The sequence below is a fragment of the Euprymna scolopes genome, chromosome 20 (assembly GCF_053919585.1).
Source record: "Euprymna scolopes isolate OS-2025 chromosome 20, ASM5391958v1, whole genome shotgun sequence".
In the NCBI taxonomy this organism is placed as follows: Eukaryota; Metazoa; Mollusca; class Cephalopoda; order Sepiida; family Sepiolidae; genus Euprymna; species Euprymna scolopes.
The window spans coordinates 64,027,236-64,044,308 of NC_136501.1; the positions used below are offsets into that span (position 1 = coordinate 64,027,236).

General features: G+C 32.9%; 1 protein-coding gene across 1 annotated transcript in view; it reads left to right on the top strand.

The window, feature by feature from the left end:
• LOC145241445 (uncharacterized) overlaps positions 1 to 17,073 on the top strand; it is a 571,697-nt gene that overhangs the window by 526,206 nt on the left and 28,418 nt on the right. The window contains exon 35 of the mRNA XM_080104406.1: positions 11,701 to 11,778. Coding sequence (XP_079960532.1) covers positions 11,701 to 11,778 — 78 coding nt within the window. The remainder of the gene's footprint in view (positions 1 to 11,700; positions 11,779 to 17,073) is intronic.

The following is a 17,073-nucleotide window of genomic DNA, read 5'->3' on the forward strand; positions in this document are numbered from 1 at the left end:
CACATTTTTGCCAACGAAAGCAAGTGTATTTATGCCAGTAACGTAAAAATCTTGCATTCTGGTGGCGATGAAGTCGCTGAGGGCGTTTTTGATATCGCTTAGGAAATCCTAAACGATATCAAAAACACCTTCAGCGAAGCATTTCTCATGCAGAAAGTTGTTGAGATGCTTGAAAAAGTGGTAGTCAGTACGTGAGAGATCAGGAGAGTATGGCAGACGAGGCAGCCCAATTCGTTCAACTTCTGCAGGGTCCGTTTAGCAACGTGCGGTTGGGCATTGTCATGGAAGAGAATTGGGCCTTTTCTGTTGACTAATGCTGCGTATTGTTGTCGAAGTTTCTGATGCATCGCATCCATTTGTTGACAGTACTTTTCTGTCGTAATAGTTTCGCCTGCATACAAAAAACTGTAATGAATGAGACCAGTCGCAGACTACCAAACAATCAGCATGATCTTCTTTTGGTGCAACTTTGGCTTTGGAAAGTGTCGTGGAGCTTCATCCGCATCTAACCAGTGAGCTGAGTGTCACTGGTTCTCGTAAAGAATCCACTTTTCATCGCAAGTCGCAACCCGGTTGAGAAACGGGCCGTTCTTGTTGCATCAAAGAAGGGAAGATGACACTTCATAACAGCGTTTCTTTTGGTTGTCATTCAATTCATGAGTCACCCATTTGTCAAGTTTTTTTGTCTTTCTAATCTCTCTCAATAGATTGGAAATTGTTGTATACATTACGTCTAATTCAGAAGCAAGTTCCTAAACAGCTGTACATTGATTGGCCTCGACTAAGGCTCTTAACTGACTGTTCTCAACATCCAATGGCCGACCACTATGCTCATCATTGTCAATACTTTCATCACCGCCACGAAATTTCTTAAACCACTATTGTGCTGTACGTTCAGTAGTAGCTCCTGAGCCAAATGCTTTGTTGATATCGCAGGCTGTTTCAGCAGCTTTTCGGTCTAGCTTGAATTGAAATAAAAAATTGTGTGAATTTGCTTGTTTTTTTTTCATCTTTTATTCAACGTTCTGAAAAGAAGACATAATTGTCTTAGAACGATTGTAATTTAAACGATTAGATAGAACGAAAAATGCTCTTTAAAATGATATATAAAGTAAAGGTACTATAACAAAAACTTGTTTGAAGCGACCTCTGCTCCATTGCCGAAATGTTGCATCTCTGTACTTGTTTTACAAGTACTTTAATGGTAAGTGCTTGAACAAACTCAAAGCACCAGTACCTCTTCGACATAATATCTCCAACAAGCAGCAAAATCCACCCTTACATTGTAGGGATCCCTAGATGTCGAAAAGCCTGTTCCGTCTGCCTGCTTCCCACCTGACTACAACTTGGATGTCTTCAAGTCCAACGTTAACAAATTCCTAATAAACCGCCCCCTTAAGTAAACACTTCATCAAATCTCCACACTAACGTAATGTACTTGCAATAACCCTTATCCCTGAGTGGCCTCCGGGCCTTGATAAGTGGTGACCACTGTGAAAAAAAACACAAAAAAACCTTCTATTCAAATAGCTTCCTTCCTCAAACTGTTAGACTTTGGAATTCCCTTCCAGGTTCCTGCTTCCCTGACTGTACTGACATGCAGAAGTGCAAATGTAAGGTGAACAGACATCTCGCTGCCCAACTCCCTACATAGTATTCTTGCAGATTTGGTCCTAAATATTAGCCCCTTACAACTTAGAGGCACTGTGCCTTGTTTGCAGTGAAAAAATAGTAAAAAAAAAATATCAGCTGAAATTTTGCGAAAATGACAATCAAGATGGAGATAGCAGTTCATATAAGCCAAGTAAAATGATAAAAAAAAAAGAAATACAAATGATCATAACAGCTCATTTTCAAAATCTTCGACTTGTATTTTGGTACTTTTAAGAAATTCTTTTATTCCAACTTCCGAAGAATAAGTTCAGCAAACATCTTTCGGTAAGATCATCTTTGGTACCGCCTCTTGCTATTCCGTCATTTTCTCTTTTCTTTTCCTTTAATTCTTTACCTTTTTATTTTTTTTATTTATTTTTTTTATTTTGTTTTGTTTTATTTAAATAAGAGAATGCTCGCTTTCATTAGAGTTTTTCTTGTCTTATAATAGAGGGAATATCTGCCCTCCATCTTTAAGTTTGGCTGATGCTGTTTTCCTTGCATTTAGTACCGAAGCAAAAATGTTCTAATTTCTTTGAAAAGTCAAGCACCAACAAAGCTGTTGATTTCACTTCAATAAGTGGATATACGAGATTTGTTAAACTAATTTTGTAAGAAAACAAGTAAGTAAAGCATGAGTTATCTCCCCTTGCTATCACTACTACTTGAATAAGTAAGGCATGAGTTGTCTTTTCATTTGATTATTACTATTTGTGTAATAAAAACAACAACCACTAATAAACATGGTTATTACTTTTAACATATCTAAAAGCAATCTCTTTTCACATTCGATGTTTGGACCGTCATCTCTCTCCAGTAGAAGGGAAACGCCCCCCCCCCCCGTTTTGATAACTTCCTAGGGCTAAACTTTACTCCATACTTGAAATAGAAAAATTACATCAAAATGACATCAACATATCACGTTGCTAAGGTTACTGGAAAAACTGTTGGATCATTCTATCTCTCCAGAAAGTACCTGCCTCCTGACACAATTCTTTTACTGATATAAAATCAGATTTGATTTCGTAATCTAGTGGAGATGATCTCATCCCTACTTCTCCTTTCTTACAGAAAAGATTTTACTAGTCTTTCTTTACTCTATTATTATTTTCATGGTAGGTGCTCGACTGAGCTCCAATCTATAGTTTCCCTTAAAAAAAAACATCCACTGTACTTTACTAGCTAAAATCAGAACAAAATAAAATAATTGAAATAGATTATTGAAATAGATTATTGAAACAGGATTATCAAAATAGAATTATTGGAATGGATTAGTGAAATAGAATTATCAAAATAGGATTATTGGAATGGATTGGTGAATGGAATTATCAAAATAGGATTATTGAAAGATGTTTATTGAAATGGCATTACTGCAATAGGATTATAGAAATAGAATTATCAAAATAGAATTAGTGAAATAGGATTATCGAAATAGAATTACCGAATTAGATGATAGTACAATAAAAAATAGGAGAGTAATAGTTTCGACTTCAGAGAAAAAAATACAACAACAAAAATAATAAATTTTTTTCTGCTATGATTTAAAAAATAATATTAATGTTGCCAAAATTTGACAAAAAAAAAAAACAGGGTAGATCTAAATATGAGATTAGGTTTTAAAAAAAATGAATGACTTATGTAGGGAGTTGGGCAGTAAGATGTCTGTTCACATTACACTTGAACTTCTGCATGTCAGTATAGTTGGGGAAGCAGGAACCCGGGAGGAAATGCCAAAGTCTAGCAATTCTTGGGAAGAAACTACTGGACTAGAAAGCTTTTTACATCTAGGGATCTCTACTGTGTAGGGGTGGGATTTAGCTGCTTGTTGGGTTTGTCGGAGGTATTTAAATTGAGGAGGTACAAGTGCTTGCAGTTCGTCAGAGCATTCACTATTAAAATGCTTGTAGAACAGGCAGAGGGATGCAACATTTCGTCGATGGGACAGAGGCTGAAGCTTTTTTTTTTTTTTTTTTACACAGTGGTCACCACTTATCAAGGCTCGGAAGCCACTCAGGGATAAGGGTTATTGCAAGTACATTACGTTAGTGTGGAGATTTGATGAAGTGTTTACTTAAGGGGGCGGTTCATTAGGAATTTGTTAACATTGGACTTGAAGACATCCAAGTTGTAGTCAGGTGGGAAGCAGGCAGAAGGAACAGAGTTCCACAGGTGTGCAGTTCTAAGAAAGAAGCTTTGTTCATGGAATCCACGTTTTGATTTAGGCACAGATAAAGAGTGGGGGAAATTTTTCACAGTGGATTCAGCTAGACGGGTGTTTTTCGTGAAAGATTGGCGAGGGGGGGGGGCAGAGATTGGAGTTCAGACGAGCACCTGCCATGGAAATAACGATAAAACAAGTATAGGCTCGCAACGTCTCTTCTGTGGGAGAGAGATTGCAGGGTAGAGAAAAGGGCATCCTCCACTAAGCCACAAAGTCTATTTTGTACTCTGTCAAGGCATGATAGGCTGTTTTTTAGCTTAGATGACAGTTCAGGATCTATCAGGTTGGCGACCCTCTTTTGAACCTTGTCTAGAAGCGAGAGACTAGTAGCAGATGCACCAGCCCAAATATGACAACAATACTCCATACATGGGCGAATGGTGGCCTTATAGAGGTACAGGATACTTTCAGGCGTTAGTAGTTTTCTAGCATGGTAGAGAGAGCCTACCTTTCTCGCAGTGGTTCTGGCAATGCTCTCAATGTAACTGTTCCAACTTATGTTTCCTGTGAACGTTAGGCCGAGCTTTTACATAAAATGGTTTTAAAGCATTTAGAATATTGTGCATTAGACGTTTAAACGCCTTTCAAAAAAGCAGCTTTAGCAAATTTTTCTGCAGCTTTAGTAGATTTCTTAGGAGCATGTAGCTAATGTCTCAGCAACCATTTTCTGTTCTGCTTTTGGCTTGTGCAATGTTCATGCAATATATATCTATATAATAAAGCTCAACGTCTGTGTGTCTGTCTGTCTCTCTGTCTGTACATGAATAAGCTCCTACATGGTTTGCTATTATATTGAATTGACTACATACAATGATAGAAGAGATATTAAGATTCTGAAATAGGTATGATAAAGTGGGACCCCAAGGAGGAAGGTCACTTATAAAGGGGAACCCTATGCATGCTCATACCATTTCACATAGAGCTACCAAATTTGGCAGGATAACCCACGATGGGGAAGGGGAAGTTTTGACAGGTTACACCGATCACTCCCACGAATGTTGGTGGGGCCTTAGAGAGGTCATTTATAACTGGGAACCCCATACACATTCAGACCATTTGATGCAGTGCTACTGAACATGCCATGATAACCCACCATTGGAAAGAGGAGGTTCACGGATTACATTGCTCACTCCCATCAATGGAGGTAGATCCACATGGAGGTCACTTATAACTAGAGTTACCAAATATGGCAGGATAACCCACCATGGAGTGAGGGAAGTTTTGAGAATTACACCGCTCACCTTCACCAACGGAGGTGGTACTCCAGTAGTGTCACTTATAAGTGAGGTGAGAAACCTATACATGCTCACACCGTTTGATGTAGAGCTACTGAACTTGCCATAATAATCCACCATGGAAAGGAGGGGTTTATCGCTCACTCTTACTAATGAAGGTGGGGACCACATGGAGTTCACTTATAATGGGGAACCCTAATTATTGTTCATATGTTTGTGTGAATAAAGATTCCCACTATTGCCCCCTCATGTTCGTTTGAACAAGCCCCCCCCCTCATCACCACCACAAAGATGATATGAGCAATGCCGGGTCTGTCTGTGTGTCTGCACATCTATAGCACAATGTAATAAAGCTCAATATCTATGTGTCTGTCTGCATGTACAGTAGAACCCTGGGATACGGTGGCCCTAAGATACGGTTTTTACAGGTTACAATGTGGAATGCAATGTTTTTTTCCGGACCCTGGTTACGGTATTTGATTATATACACATGTATTATATACTGTATTGTATTTTGTTACAAATTTTTAATGCCGTATCCCGGGGTTCTTCTGTACATCTGTAAACCGAAAGACAATATAAGATACAAAAATTATGTAGAAAATAAATATCTGTTTAAAAATATTTTAAAGTTGTTTATATTGTTATATAAATCAGAGTTCATTTTTTGTAAACCCGTTTTGAGCCCAGTCAATGATGGGTAGTTCTGCTAGTATATATATTAGTGTTGGAACGATTATTCGGAATCGAAATCAGGAATCAGAAACATCAGCTTTTGGGGGTATCGAAATCGGAATTGAAAACATTCGAGCCTATTTTCCAATGCCAAAACTGATTCCTTTTTTCTATTTTATTTTGGTCTAAGAAACATCTTTCACCGCTGATAGTAATAATAAAATAATAAATATTTATTGATTTAAACTTTCAGTATGACTAAAATCTTCTCCAGATCACCCCCTCACAAATGTGTTTTTACGTTAGAGAAAATATAGGCACATTTAAGATGTGTTTTTATGGCAAGCAGGACAAAATAACACTTATATAGTTAAATATTTTGAGATTTATAAAGAATCGGAATCAGAATCAGTAATTGTATCGGAATCAGGAAAAATATTGGAATCGTCCCATCACTAATATATATATATATCCACATACGGTACTATTTCGCTGTATCACAACTCATGTGCGGTTAGACAAGCAACTATCTCAAGCCAGGATTGAAACTCGACCGCCCAAACGACAATAAGCGTTTCTAACCGTTATGCTATTCGGCTGCTGCTATGCCAGATAGTCACTTAACAATGTTTTGATATTGTCCAATTGCTTACGCTCTATTTGTTTACACAAAGAGCATCACTTAATGGCAGTTTGCATATCATTTCTTAATATGCTTAAGCCAAGATAGGGAGCTTATAGTCATCCACATACAGTACTGTTTCACTGTTTCACAACTCATCAGTGTGGCTAGACAAGCAACTACTTCAAGCCAGGATTGAAACTTGACCACCCAAATGATATACTCCATGTTAAAAATTAAAAAAAGTAAACACTATTGGATTTCAACAAGATTGTTGATAATGTTGAATTAAAAAGAGTAAGATATTATTTTATTCAATTTAGGTAAACCATAAGTTGCTACAACAAATTTACTGTTTCAGTCTTAAAAGATATCGTCAAACAAGTGACCTCTGGTTTTATTCGAGCTGACCAGAGGTCTTTTGCCGCCTGACAATGTCTTTTAAGACTGAAAGAGTAAATTTATTGTAGCGACTTATGATAATTTTGTTTACCTAAATTGAATAAAATTATATATAGTCTTGGAATCTTCTTTTAAAACTTTAAAACTATATAAAAAAAAAATGTCCTTTGTTGGAACATTATTTTATTAGTAAGTCAATTAATCTCATGTATCGTTGAATAGTTTTACTTACATGGACAATCAATTGTACCAATGTTCTTAAAGGGATCATCAGTTGTTTACCATGAAACACAGTTTTGGGGATTTAAAAAACATCTATATATATATATATATATATATATATATATATATATATATATATATATATATATATATACTAGGCTACCCGTGACCGTTGGGTCAGTATGTTTATTAGCTATGGAATTCATATATGAGCGTGACATTTGTTGATGTAAAGAAAATAGGGGTTTTTTGACATAACAGAAACATTTCTACGAAATGAAAAAAGAACATAGATAGATTTCTATGAGTCGTTCTATTTATTATAATTGATTATTTTTGAAAAAAAAAATACAGTTACTGAATTATAAGTGGTTGGTCATACTTATAGGTAAATGTGCACTGAACAGATACCATAATACTTATTATAGTTAAATTCAAATTTTGATATATCTGCTTTTTTTTTTACATCGTTCATTTCTGTATTACGTTTAAGTTATTTTAAACCCCACTCTTCCCATGTTAAATAATAATTTCGAAATAATAACGTTAATATTTCAGCGTCCCAATTGTTCTTTTGTTTTTGTTTTTTTCACGTTTAAATCATCCAAATAAACAATTGTTATTACTGTCTGCCTTTTTTTTCCATCGTTAATTCTGTATTACGTTTAAGTTATTTTAAACCCTCACTCTTCCCATGTTAAATAATAATTGCGAAATAATAACGTTAATATTTCAGTGCGCAGGTCATTTGCACATGTGCAACTGGATGTCGTAAACCAGAAAGTCGGTTACATACATCGTTACAAGGTCATTTGTGTTTTATAATTATATATATATATATATATATATATATATATATATATATATATAAAATATATATATATATATATAAAATATATATATATATATTATATATATTATATATATAATATATAATATATATATAAAATACATATATATATTATATATATATTTTATATATATATATATGAATATATATTTTATATATATATGTATATAATATATATAATATATATATTATATATATATATTATATATATATTATATATATATTTTATATATATGTATATTATATATATATATTATATATATATTTTATATATATATATATTATATATATGTGTATATTATATATATATATATATATATATATATATATATATATATATATATATATATATATATATATATATATATATTAACATTCCGCCCAGTCATGAAATACACTTAAATATGATATTTTAATTTATGCAGACTTCATATAGAGTCAATATGTGTGTGTTAGGATGATTAATCAGAATCAAGAATTGGAAAAATCATAACTTTTTGTGGCATCAGAATCAGTATCAAATAATTTGTTTCCCGATGTCAAAAACGATTCCTTTAATAATATACATTTTTTATTTGATTACACAAAGAGCATCGCTTAATACGCTAATGGCAGTTTGTATATCACTTCCAAGTATGCTCAACCCAAAGTAGGAAACATTATAGTCATCCACGTACAATACTGTTTCGCTGTATCACAGCTCATCAACACGGCTAGACTAGCAACTACTTCAAGCCAGGATTGGAACTTGACCGCCCAAATGATATATACATACACACACAAATATATATATATATATATATATATATATATATATATATATAGTAGCGTCCAAAACTAAGGGACAAAATTTTAAAACCTCATATTTGTTAGAAATAACAACTGTGAAAAGCTAAAATTTTGAAAACTGGTAGTCGTTATCATCCATAATAACATACTAAAATCTGAATCATTAGCAAAAGATAGAAAAAGAATTATAACAATTATTTATTTATTTTCAAAATAGGAACGTCCAAAAGTAAGGGACAAAGTTGAGAAAAACAATGTAAACAGTATACTATATTCATTTTTTTTTATTTCCTCTAAAGAATAAGTCTTAGTCATTTGTAAACGTTGCATCAGCCAGCACCAGTTGTCAAGTCAAACTTTCAGCTTTTCACAGTTGTTATTTCTAACAAATATTAGGTTTTTAAAATTTTGTCCCTTAGTTTTGGACCTACTATATATATATATATATATATATATATATATATATATATATATATATATATATACTCCAGGTTAAAACTAACAAAAAGTAAAAACATTGGATTTCAACATATATATGAATTAGCATGCCGCCCGGCGTTGCCCAATCATAAAATACACTTAAATATACTTTAATTTATGCAGATTTCGTATGTATTACTATATAATATTTGATTTAAACTGTAGTCAGCCATCATAACCTTGTACAAGGAAAAAAAGAACTGACATTTATAGCCTTGATTTGAAGAGTTCTATTATTACACATTAAAAGGCACGGTCAAATAGAGGCTACAAAATTAATAACAAATATTATCTATGTACGACTCATAAGTGTAAAGATTTGAACCCTAGAACTTTTAACTCAGTCATGTAATTAAGCCACACACACACACTAACACACACACACACACACACATACACACACACGTGACATGATGATTGCAACGTCTTGTCAGACAAGTGCCACTCCCTCAGACATTCAAAATCCATGATTCCAAATGTCTGAGGGAGTATCTATACAAATATGATGTTACAGAGTCTTAGCTTTGTACGACAGCTAAGTCTCTCTCTCAGTTCAAAATGTTGAGATCCAGCAACAAGCAAGAGCAAGATAGCCAGCAACAAATTAAACTGAAGACCAACTTAATGCGGGCACTGGTCTTCCGCTTTATGGTTTTTTTAATCAGAGATTTGCTTCTCCTAGAAAGGTTGCCTTCACCACGGCTTACGGGAGCCCTCTCTACCCCAATACACATATACACACACACACAAATATACACGGTGCTAGTTGGCCGTTGACCCAGAAAAAGAGTTCATTCGCCCTTTGGAAGGTGTTGTTTTTAATCCTTCAGGGAGACTAGCCGCCCTCCTCACCAAACAAGTCTGGTGGGGGAACCAGTTTAGTCGCACACACACACACACACACACACATACACACACACATATATTTTTAAATAATTAACAATTTTAATACCTACTGATATTTCTATCTGTGCCCTTATCTAAACGCAAATTCCATGAACAAAGCTTCTTTCTTAGAATTGCCTGCCTGTGGAACTCTGTTCTGATGGCCTACTTTCCAGCTGACTGCAACATGGTCGTCTTTAAGTTCAATGTAAACAAGTTCTTGTTGCCCCCCCCCACTAAATAATCCATTTCTACCCCATTTCCACCACTAACTATTAATATGTTATTGTCTCACTGACTACTGTACACTCATTAACCCTTATCCTCGAGTGGTTCTTGGGTCTTGATAAGTAGTAACTCCTATGTTAAAAAAATGGATTGGGTCTGCATTTTGTTTATTTTCGATATTTTTCAATGGAGAGCCATGAATTTAACAGCTTTCCTGTTTTTAAATTTCCAAAACAGCTATATGGTAAACAGCTGAAGATCGCCATTTTTTTATTTCGCAATTTAAGTTAAGGTTTCTTGTTTATTTTTCCCTGTTATATGGTTGAATCCTCCTTAGTAATTATGAATTTTCCAGTGGTAAGTCGGCTTATGTATGTTATAAGCCTGCAATGTGTTGAACTTAGAATTCTTACTAATTTAGACTGCATTTTTTAATATAAAATAGCAAAGCTTCATTAGAAGCTTTTGGATAAACGGGAGTAAAAATATTGCAGAAAAATATGAATGATGCTTTAATAATCTGAAAGAAAAGTTTTTAAATTGGTGATATGTTTAAGCAATAAAAATATGCATTAGATAATTTGCAATGCTTTAAAATGCCCCTCCAACAAGCCAGCAAAAACTTTTGTAATGACCTGATATATATGATAACGACCTGTACGTACCCGACCTTGCCAGGTAACAAAACGTATTGCTGGTTGGAAGGTTTAATCACATATTATTTAAGATACACTAACCATCCTACGTTGTTACGATTTTCCTGAAAGTTGACCATATTTTGCATTTTTTGAAGGTATAAAACATAGTCATCCTCGTCTATGAAATTTAAACAGGGAAATAAAATCTAATAGCTTAAAGGGAAATAACTCATAGGTCAAATGAAAACTTACTTCCGTTTTTAAACGGCAACTGGTGTTGGTTATACTAACAATTAAAAATAAATTAAATTAAATGTAAAATAAATTAAATAAATCGACTTTATATAAAATTTTTGAACAATCTACTTAAAACAATTATGTTACTAACTTTCATTAAAAAATTAAAGCTAATTATTCAAACAGATTTTCTTTAATGTAATATGCAAATGAGATAACCTTTTTGAATGTTGATTCCTTTTGAATCATGCAGGTATATAAGAGTTCGTTTCCAGTATTAAAATCTATTTGTGAAACCGTGTACCTTTTTACATATAAACCAAATTGTGAACAAAAAACAAAAAAAAAGGAATATGACTTTATTACAATAGATTGGATTGAATGTATTACCAGTCTCAACATTTTGAAATGGTCAACATTTAAACGTTTGTTGAAATGTATATGCACTTAATGTGTTTATTTTCTAATCATATTATTGTTATAGGACAGAGGTTTGTTTTAAAATTTCTAAACCATTCTAACTTGTATTTGTTTGTTTATTTATTTATTTATTTATTTTTCAGACCCACAGAGAAACCAGAAGGCAAAGCCCCGTCCTTTGACAGGCTAAAGACGAAAATACGTGCTAATATGTTGAAACGGTATTTATCAAATTCCTTCAGTTTTATCCTTAATCTTGAACCCGTCTAAATGTTTTATTTTGCAAATTTTATTCATGAAAACATTAGAAAAACCATAAAAAAAAATGAACCATTTCTATTTTTCTACGATTTCTCAAACAGGAAACTCTAATACAATAAACTGACAGGTTATTCAATTTCAACCGGATTTATCAGATTCCAAAAGAGGTCATTTTACAAAAACATAATAGTTGTCAATATGCTGCAAATGCAGCAATAGAAAAACCATAATCTTGCAGTATGGTAAACCGCATAGATATCAAATATATATGGCATAATCACGTTGGCACACCGATTCTCACCAGATCACCAAAGTTAAGCAACAGTGATCCTGGCCAGTACGAGATAGTTGGCCATTTGGGAAGGCTATGTGATGTATGTTCTGCACCGAGATGTAGAAATTTCTATGTTGGTATCTGGAGGCGCGTTTAATTCACTGGGGGAGATGCATGCTCAGTCTTCATTAAAACATGCATCTAGGAGAAAGGAAAACTAATGTAAAATCTGAGGTCTACTGTTTGATTTGTCTTATGACAGTCATTGCACTGACAAAGATTAGCAGTTGTACCAAAAACTGTGGCTGGTTCTGCACAAATCCGTAACCACTATAAACAAATCATCTGCATGGATTTCCAAGCAACTTAGTGGTTGAGACAGAGCTCATGAACAAAGCTTTTTTATTAGAACTGCACGCCTGTGGAATTGTCTTCCGTTTTCCTGCTTTCCGGCTGACTACAATATGGTTGTCTTCAAGTCTAACGTAAATAAGTTCTTGATGAGCCGTTCCATATAAGTTATCAAATTTAACAAATTTTCATTACTAATGATTATTATATTGTCCAATTTCTACTGTACACTCTTTAACCCTCATCCTTGAGTGGCCTCTTGGCCTTGATAATGAGTTGATACCTATGAAAAAAAAAAAAAAGAAAAAGTCCAATGTGAACAAGTTCTAATTGAATCGTCCCCCTAAGTAGTCCAAGTTTCAAAATTCCCACTGTTTACTATGCTAAAATCACAATGACTAATGTATACCTATTAACCCTTATCCTCGAGTGGCCTCTGGGCCTTGATAAGTGATGACACCCTTGTAAAAAAAAAAAAAATCGATGTGGAAGGAAAATTTATTCAATTTTTTTTTTAAACTTATAAAGCTATAAGGAAGGTATACACAATTTTAATTATTCGACAAGGAATACAAATAAAACAAGAAAACCCTTATTCCATGGAGTTTAGAAGAATGTAATTCTTCTCATCAGAGGGAAGAGGTTTTCAAAATACACAATAAATTTTGCAGGTTAATGCATCACAGGAAACAAATAATATGAAGTTTATCATATTTGTATACAAAAACGTACTTTAACAGTTTTTGGACAGTTTGAAGGGATTCAAAAGGATTGAGAAAGCAAGAAACAGAAAAAAAGGGAGAAAAAGGATACATGGACTCTCCCATTGAATCCTGACATATGAGGGTCAGGCAGTTAAGTTTTCCGAAATCTGCGCAGATGATTTGTGGAAGCTTTGTGTAGGAGCATGTACACATTTTGGAACCACTGCTAACCGCGTACGAATGATTGCCACAAGACAGCGCAGACAGTAGAGCTTAGGTTTTGCACCAGATTTTTCCTTCTAGATGTATGTTTTAATGAATACTGGGGGTGCATCTTTCCCAGTGGTTTTAATGCGCCCCAGATGGAAATTTCTATATCCAGTGGCTATATATATATATATATATATATATATATATATATATATATATATATATATATATATATAAAAACCGAGTATATATATATATATATATATATATATATATATATTTGTATATATATATACTCGGTTTTTTTTTTTATTCAAAAGTAATGGACTAGTGAATTCAACGAGGTTGTTAGATAGTGCTCAATAAAAAGAGCTGATAATACTTGTTTATTGTTATATAAACATGCTCACATCCCGCTGCTACAAACAGCCACTTGTTTCAATCAAAGAACAGATATCATCAGGCAGCGACTTGACTATTCAAAGATTATTCAATGAACATTTGAATAGTCAAGTCGCTGCCTGATGATATCTGTTGTTTGATTGAAACAAGTAGCTGTTTGTAGCAGCGAGATGTGAGCATGTTTATATCACAATAAACAAATATATATATATATATATATATATATATATATATATATATATATAAAGTAATGCTTGTGTGATTCCAATGAGAAAAAAATGTCTATCTAAAAGAGTGAAGTTGCCAATATTTGTGGATTTTTGAGACTTATTATTTTAAATTCTTTCAAAATAATTCCATAACGCGTTTCAAGCTTTTATTAGCTCTCTTCAGATGTTTTTTTTAATTAAAAGTTTTTACGAGTTAAAAGTTTTTTTGTTTTTTTTTCTTTTAACTAAAAAAATATCTGAAGAGAGCCAATAAAAATTTGAAACATGTTATGGAAATATTTTAAAAGATTTCAAAATAATAAAAGTCTCAAAAATCCACAAATGTTGGCAACTTCACTCTTTTAAATATGTGTGTGTGTGTGTGTGTGTGTGTGTGTGTGTGTGTGTGTGTGTGTGTGTGTGTGTGTGTGTGTGTTACAATAAATAATGATTAAACCATGAAACTATACTAAAATATTTCGTTAAACTACTTTATTTTTTTTTATTGCTGAATAAAATTAAAATTAAAAGGTAAATATGATCTTTATATTAGAACCTATGGAGATAATACAATGCTCATTATACTAGATAAAGTAATTAACATACAAGAAAAATCTGATGATGAAAATAAAATTGAATAAATTATGATATTTATTCAATTTCAAAGATTTTAGTAAGGAATTAAAGTAAAGATGAAATGAGCCTTTCTTTAAAAATTTTAATGATTATTCTTTAATTCTTTGTATGAATTTTTGATAGATTAATAAATAGTATAATTTAATTTTTATTTTCATCATCAATTTTTTTGTTTTTATATATATATATATATTTAAAGTGATGGTTTTGTAGTTCCAACGAGAGAAAAAAATATATATTTAAAAGAGTGTAGCCATCAACAATTGTGTGTTTACAGCCTTTAAAATAAAAATATGATAAAAGGCTGAAAAACACACAATTGTTGATGGCTACACACTTTTAAATATATATATATATATATATATATATATAATGCGTTTCTTGGCTAAAAACATGCATTTCTTCACATTTACTATATAAGATTAGCCTTATGGAAAATATTTAAAATGTAAAATTATAGAGGTTATAATTTTAATATTTCGTCCTCTTTCGTCCTCTGCTTTTTATCAAAAAAATGATAAAAATTAATGAAACGAAATCTCTTACTCTCTGAAAAAGAAATTCTAATCAATCTCATCGATTACATATTATATCTGCACATATATAGGCCTTAATATAATAGACTTTATGATAAACGCTGCTATTTTCTCAATGAATAATCTCCTGCTATATGTCCATTAGCCAATCACATTGCTGAATTTGTGATAAATAAGGATAAACTAACTTCCTAGAAGTAGCACCAGGAGACACAGTAGAGAATACTAGCTATTAAAAGACTACCAGGACTCAATCATAGTTCGTGATGACCATTTACCTTTGGTTTAGGAGAGAAAATGAATTTCTTAAATGTATTTTTTTTTTACATCAATATTATTTTCTTCTATTAAATAAAATATAGATATGTTCTTTTTGATAACCTTAAAAAATATGCACTGTTAAAAGTAAATTATCAAAAAGCCCATAAAATATGTGTAAAATTATGTAACTTATATCAATATTCTTGTTTGTTTGTTTGTTTTTTAATGGTGTGATTTTTATTTATTTATTTAATTATCGGAATGCCTGATGCTTAACAATTTGTTGCAAAATTTGTGATTAAATGTTTTCAGATGTGGTAAGAGAAGTTGTAGCACAAATAAGGCCCCGACACTTTTGGTGTCAAAAATCATCAATCAACATCTGACACAAAGCATATCTTGCCAGGTTTTCAAAATCCATAAGTTGTCATTTAGTAAAAGAATTCATTTTTAAACTTCTTAGAAGTGCACGCCTGTGGAACTCTCTTCCGTTTACCTGTTTCCCACCTGACTACAACTTGGATGTCTTCAAGTCCAATATAAACAAGTTCCTATTGAACTGCCCCCCCCCCTTAAGTAAGACACTTTATCAGATCTCCATTACTTGCGATTACTACGATATTATCCCATTGATTACTGTACACGTAATAACCCTTATCCCCGAGTGACCTCCGGGCCTTGATAAGTGGTGACTTCTTTGTAAAAAAAAAAAAAAAGTACATTAAATCATTTCATATCCAGCCACGTACTGTTACTTAAGATAAAATCACTATGAGAAGGTGCACCATTTCTTATATGAGCCAGTCTATAGCCGTGTCAAGAGGATCTTATTTGAGCTTTGAATACTATGTTCTTTGGAATATCCTCTTGCCAGCTTCCGCTGACAAACCCTTTTTGTTTTAATTTTGTTTTCGCTGGGGATGGGGCATTCTACCGGATGCCAAACATTCTCCCATTAGTTTAGTTAATCCAACCGAGAGATCTTTTTAAGATTCTAACCGTCCCTGTAAGTGCTATTGTTTGTATTTCTCTTGCACTTGGTTCACCGGGTATATTCGCCAGGTAGTTTTTGAAATTCTTTTTCATTAGCCCGGTTGCTCCTATAATCACTGGCATGATTGATATCTTCTTAAGATTGCAGTTTCTTTTCATGTCGTACATAAGTCATTGGTATTTTTTTATTTTCTCCCTCTCTGCTCTGTTAAGGCCAGCATCATTAGGGACACTTACTTCGACTATGACACTCCAAGATAAAATGGTGTCTAGCAGATATTCAAACTCTATGTGTATATATCTGACTAAAAGTCAGAAACTACAGAAGATACTCCTATAAACTTTATGTTATCGGATTCAATTTAATTCCAACCTGGTTATGGTACAAAAATACTGTAAAAATTCATATACTTGGGATTATTAGGGATCAAATTAGTTCAATAGAATTTTTTCTTGCAAGAGAAAACCATTTTTATCCTATAAATAAAACTTTTAAATTGGTGTACAGTCAAATCTTGATTCTCGGAACTGGAAAGATTTGGATTTTTAACAAGAAATTCAAACCAGAAACGCCTCAGTTTTCTAACAAAATTTCAATTCTTAAACCATACCAACAGTAACCAATGCATAACGCCCCGTGAAATATAAATTCTATGCAGAGTTTCAACTCCTGAGTTCT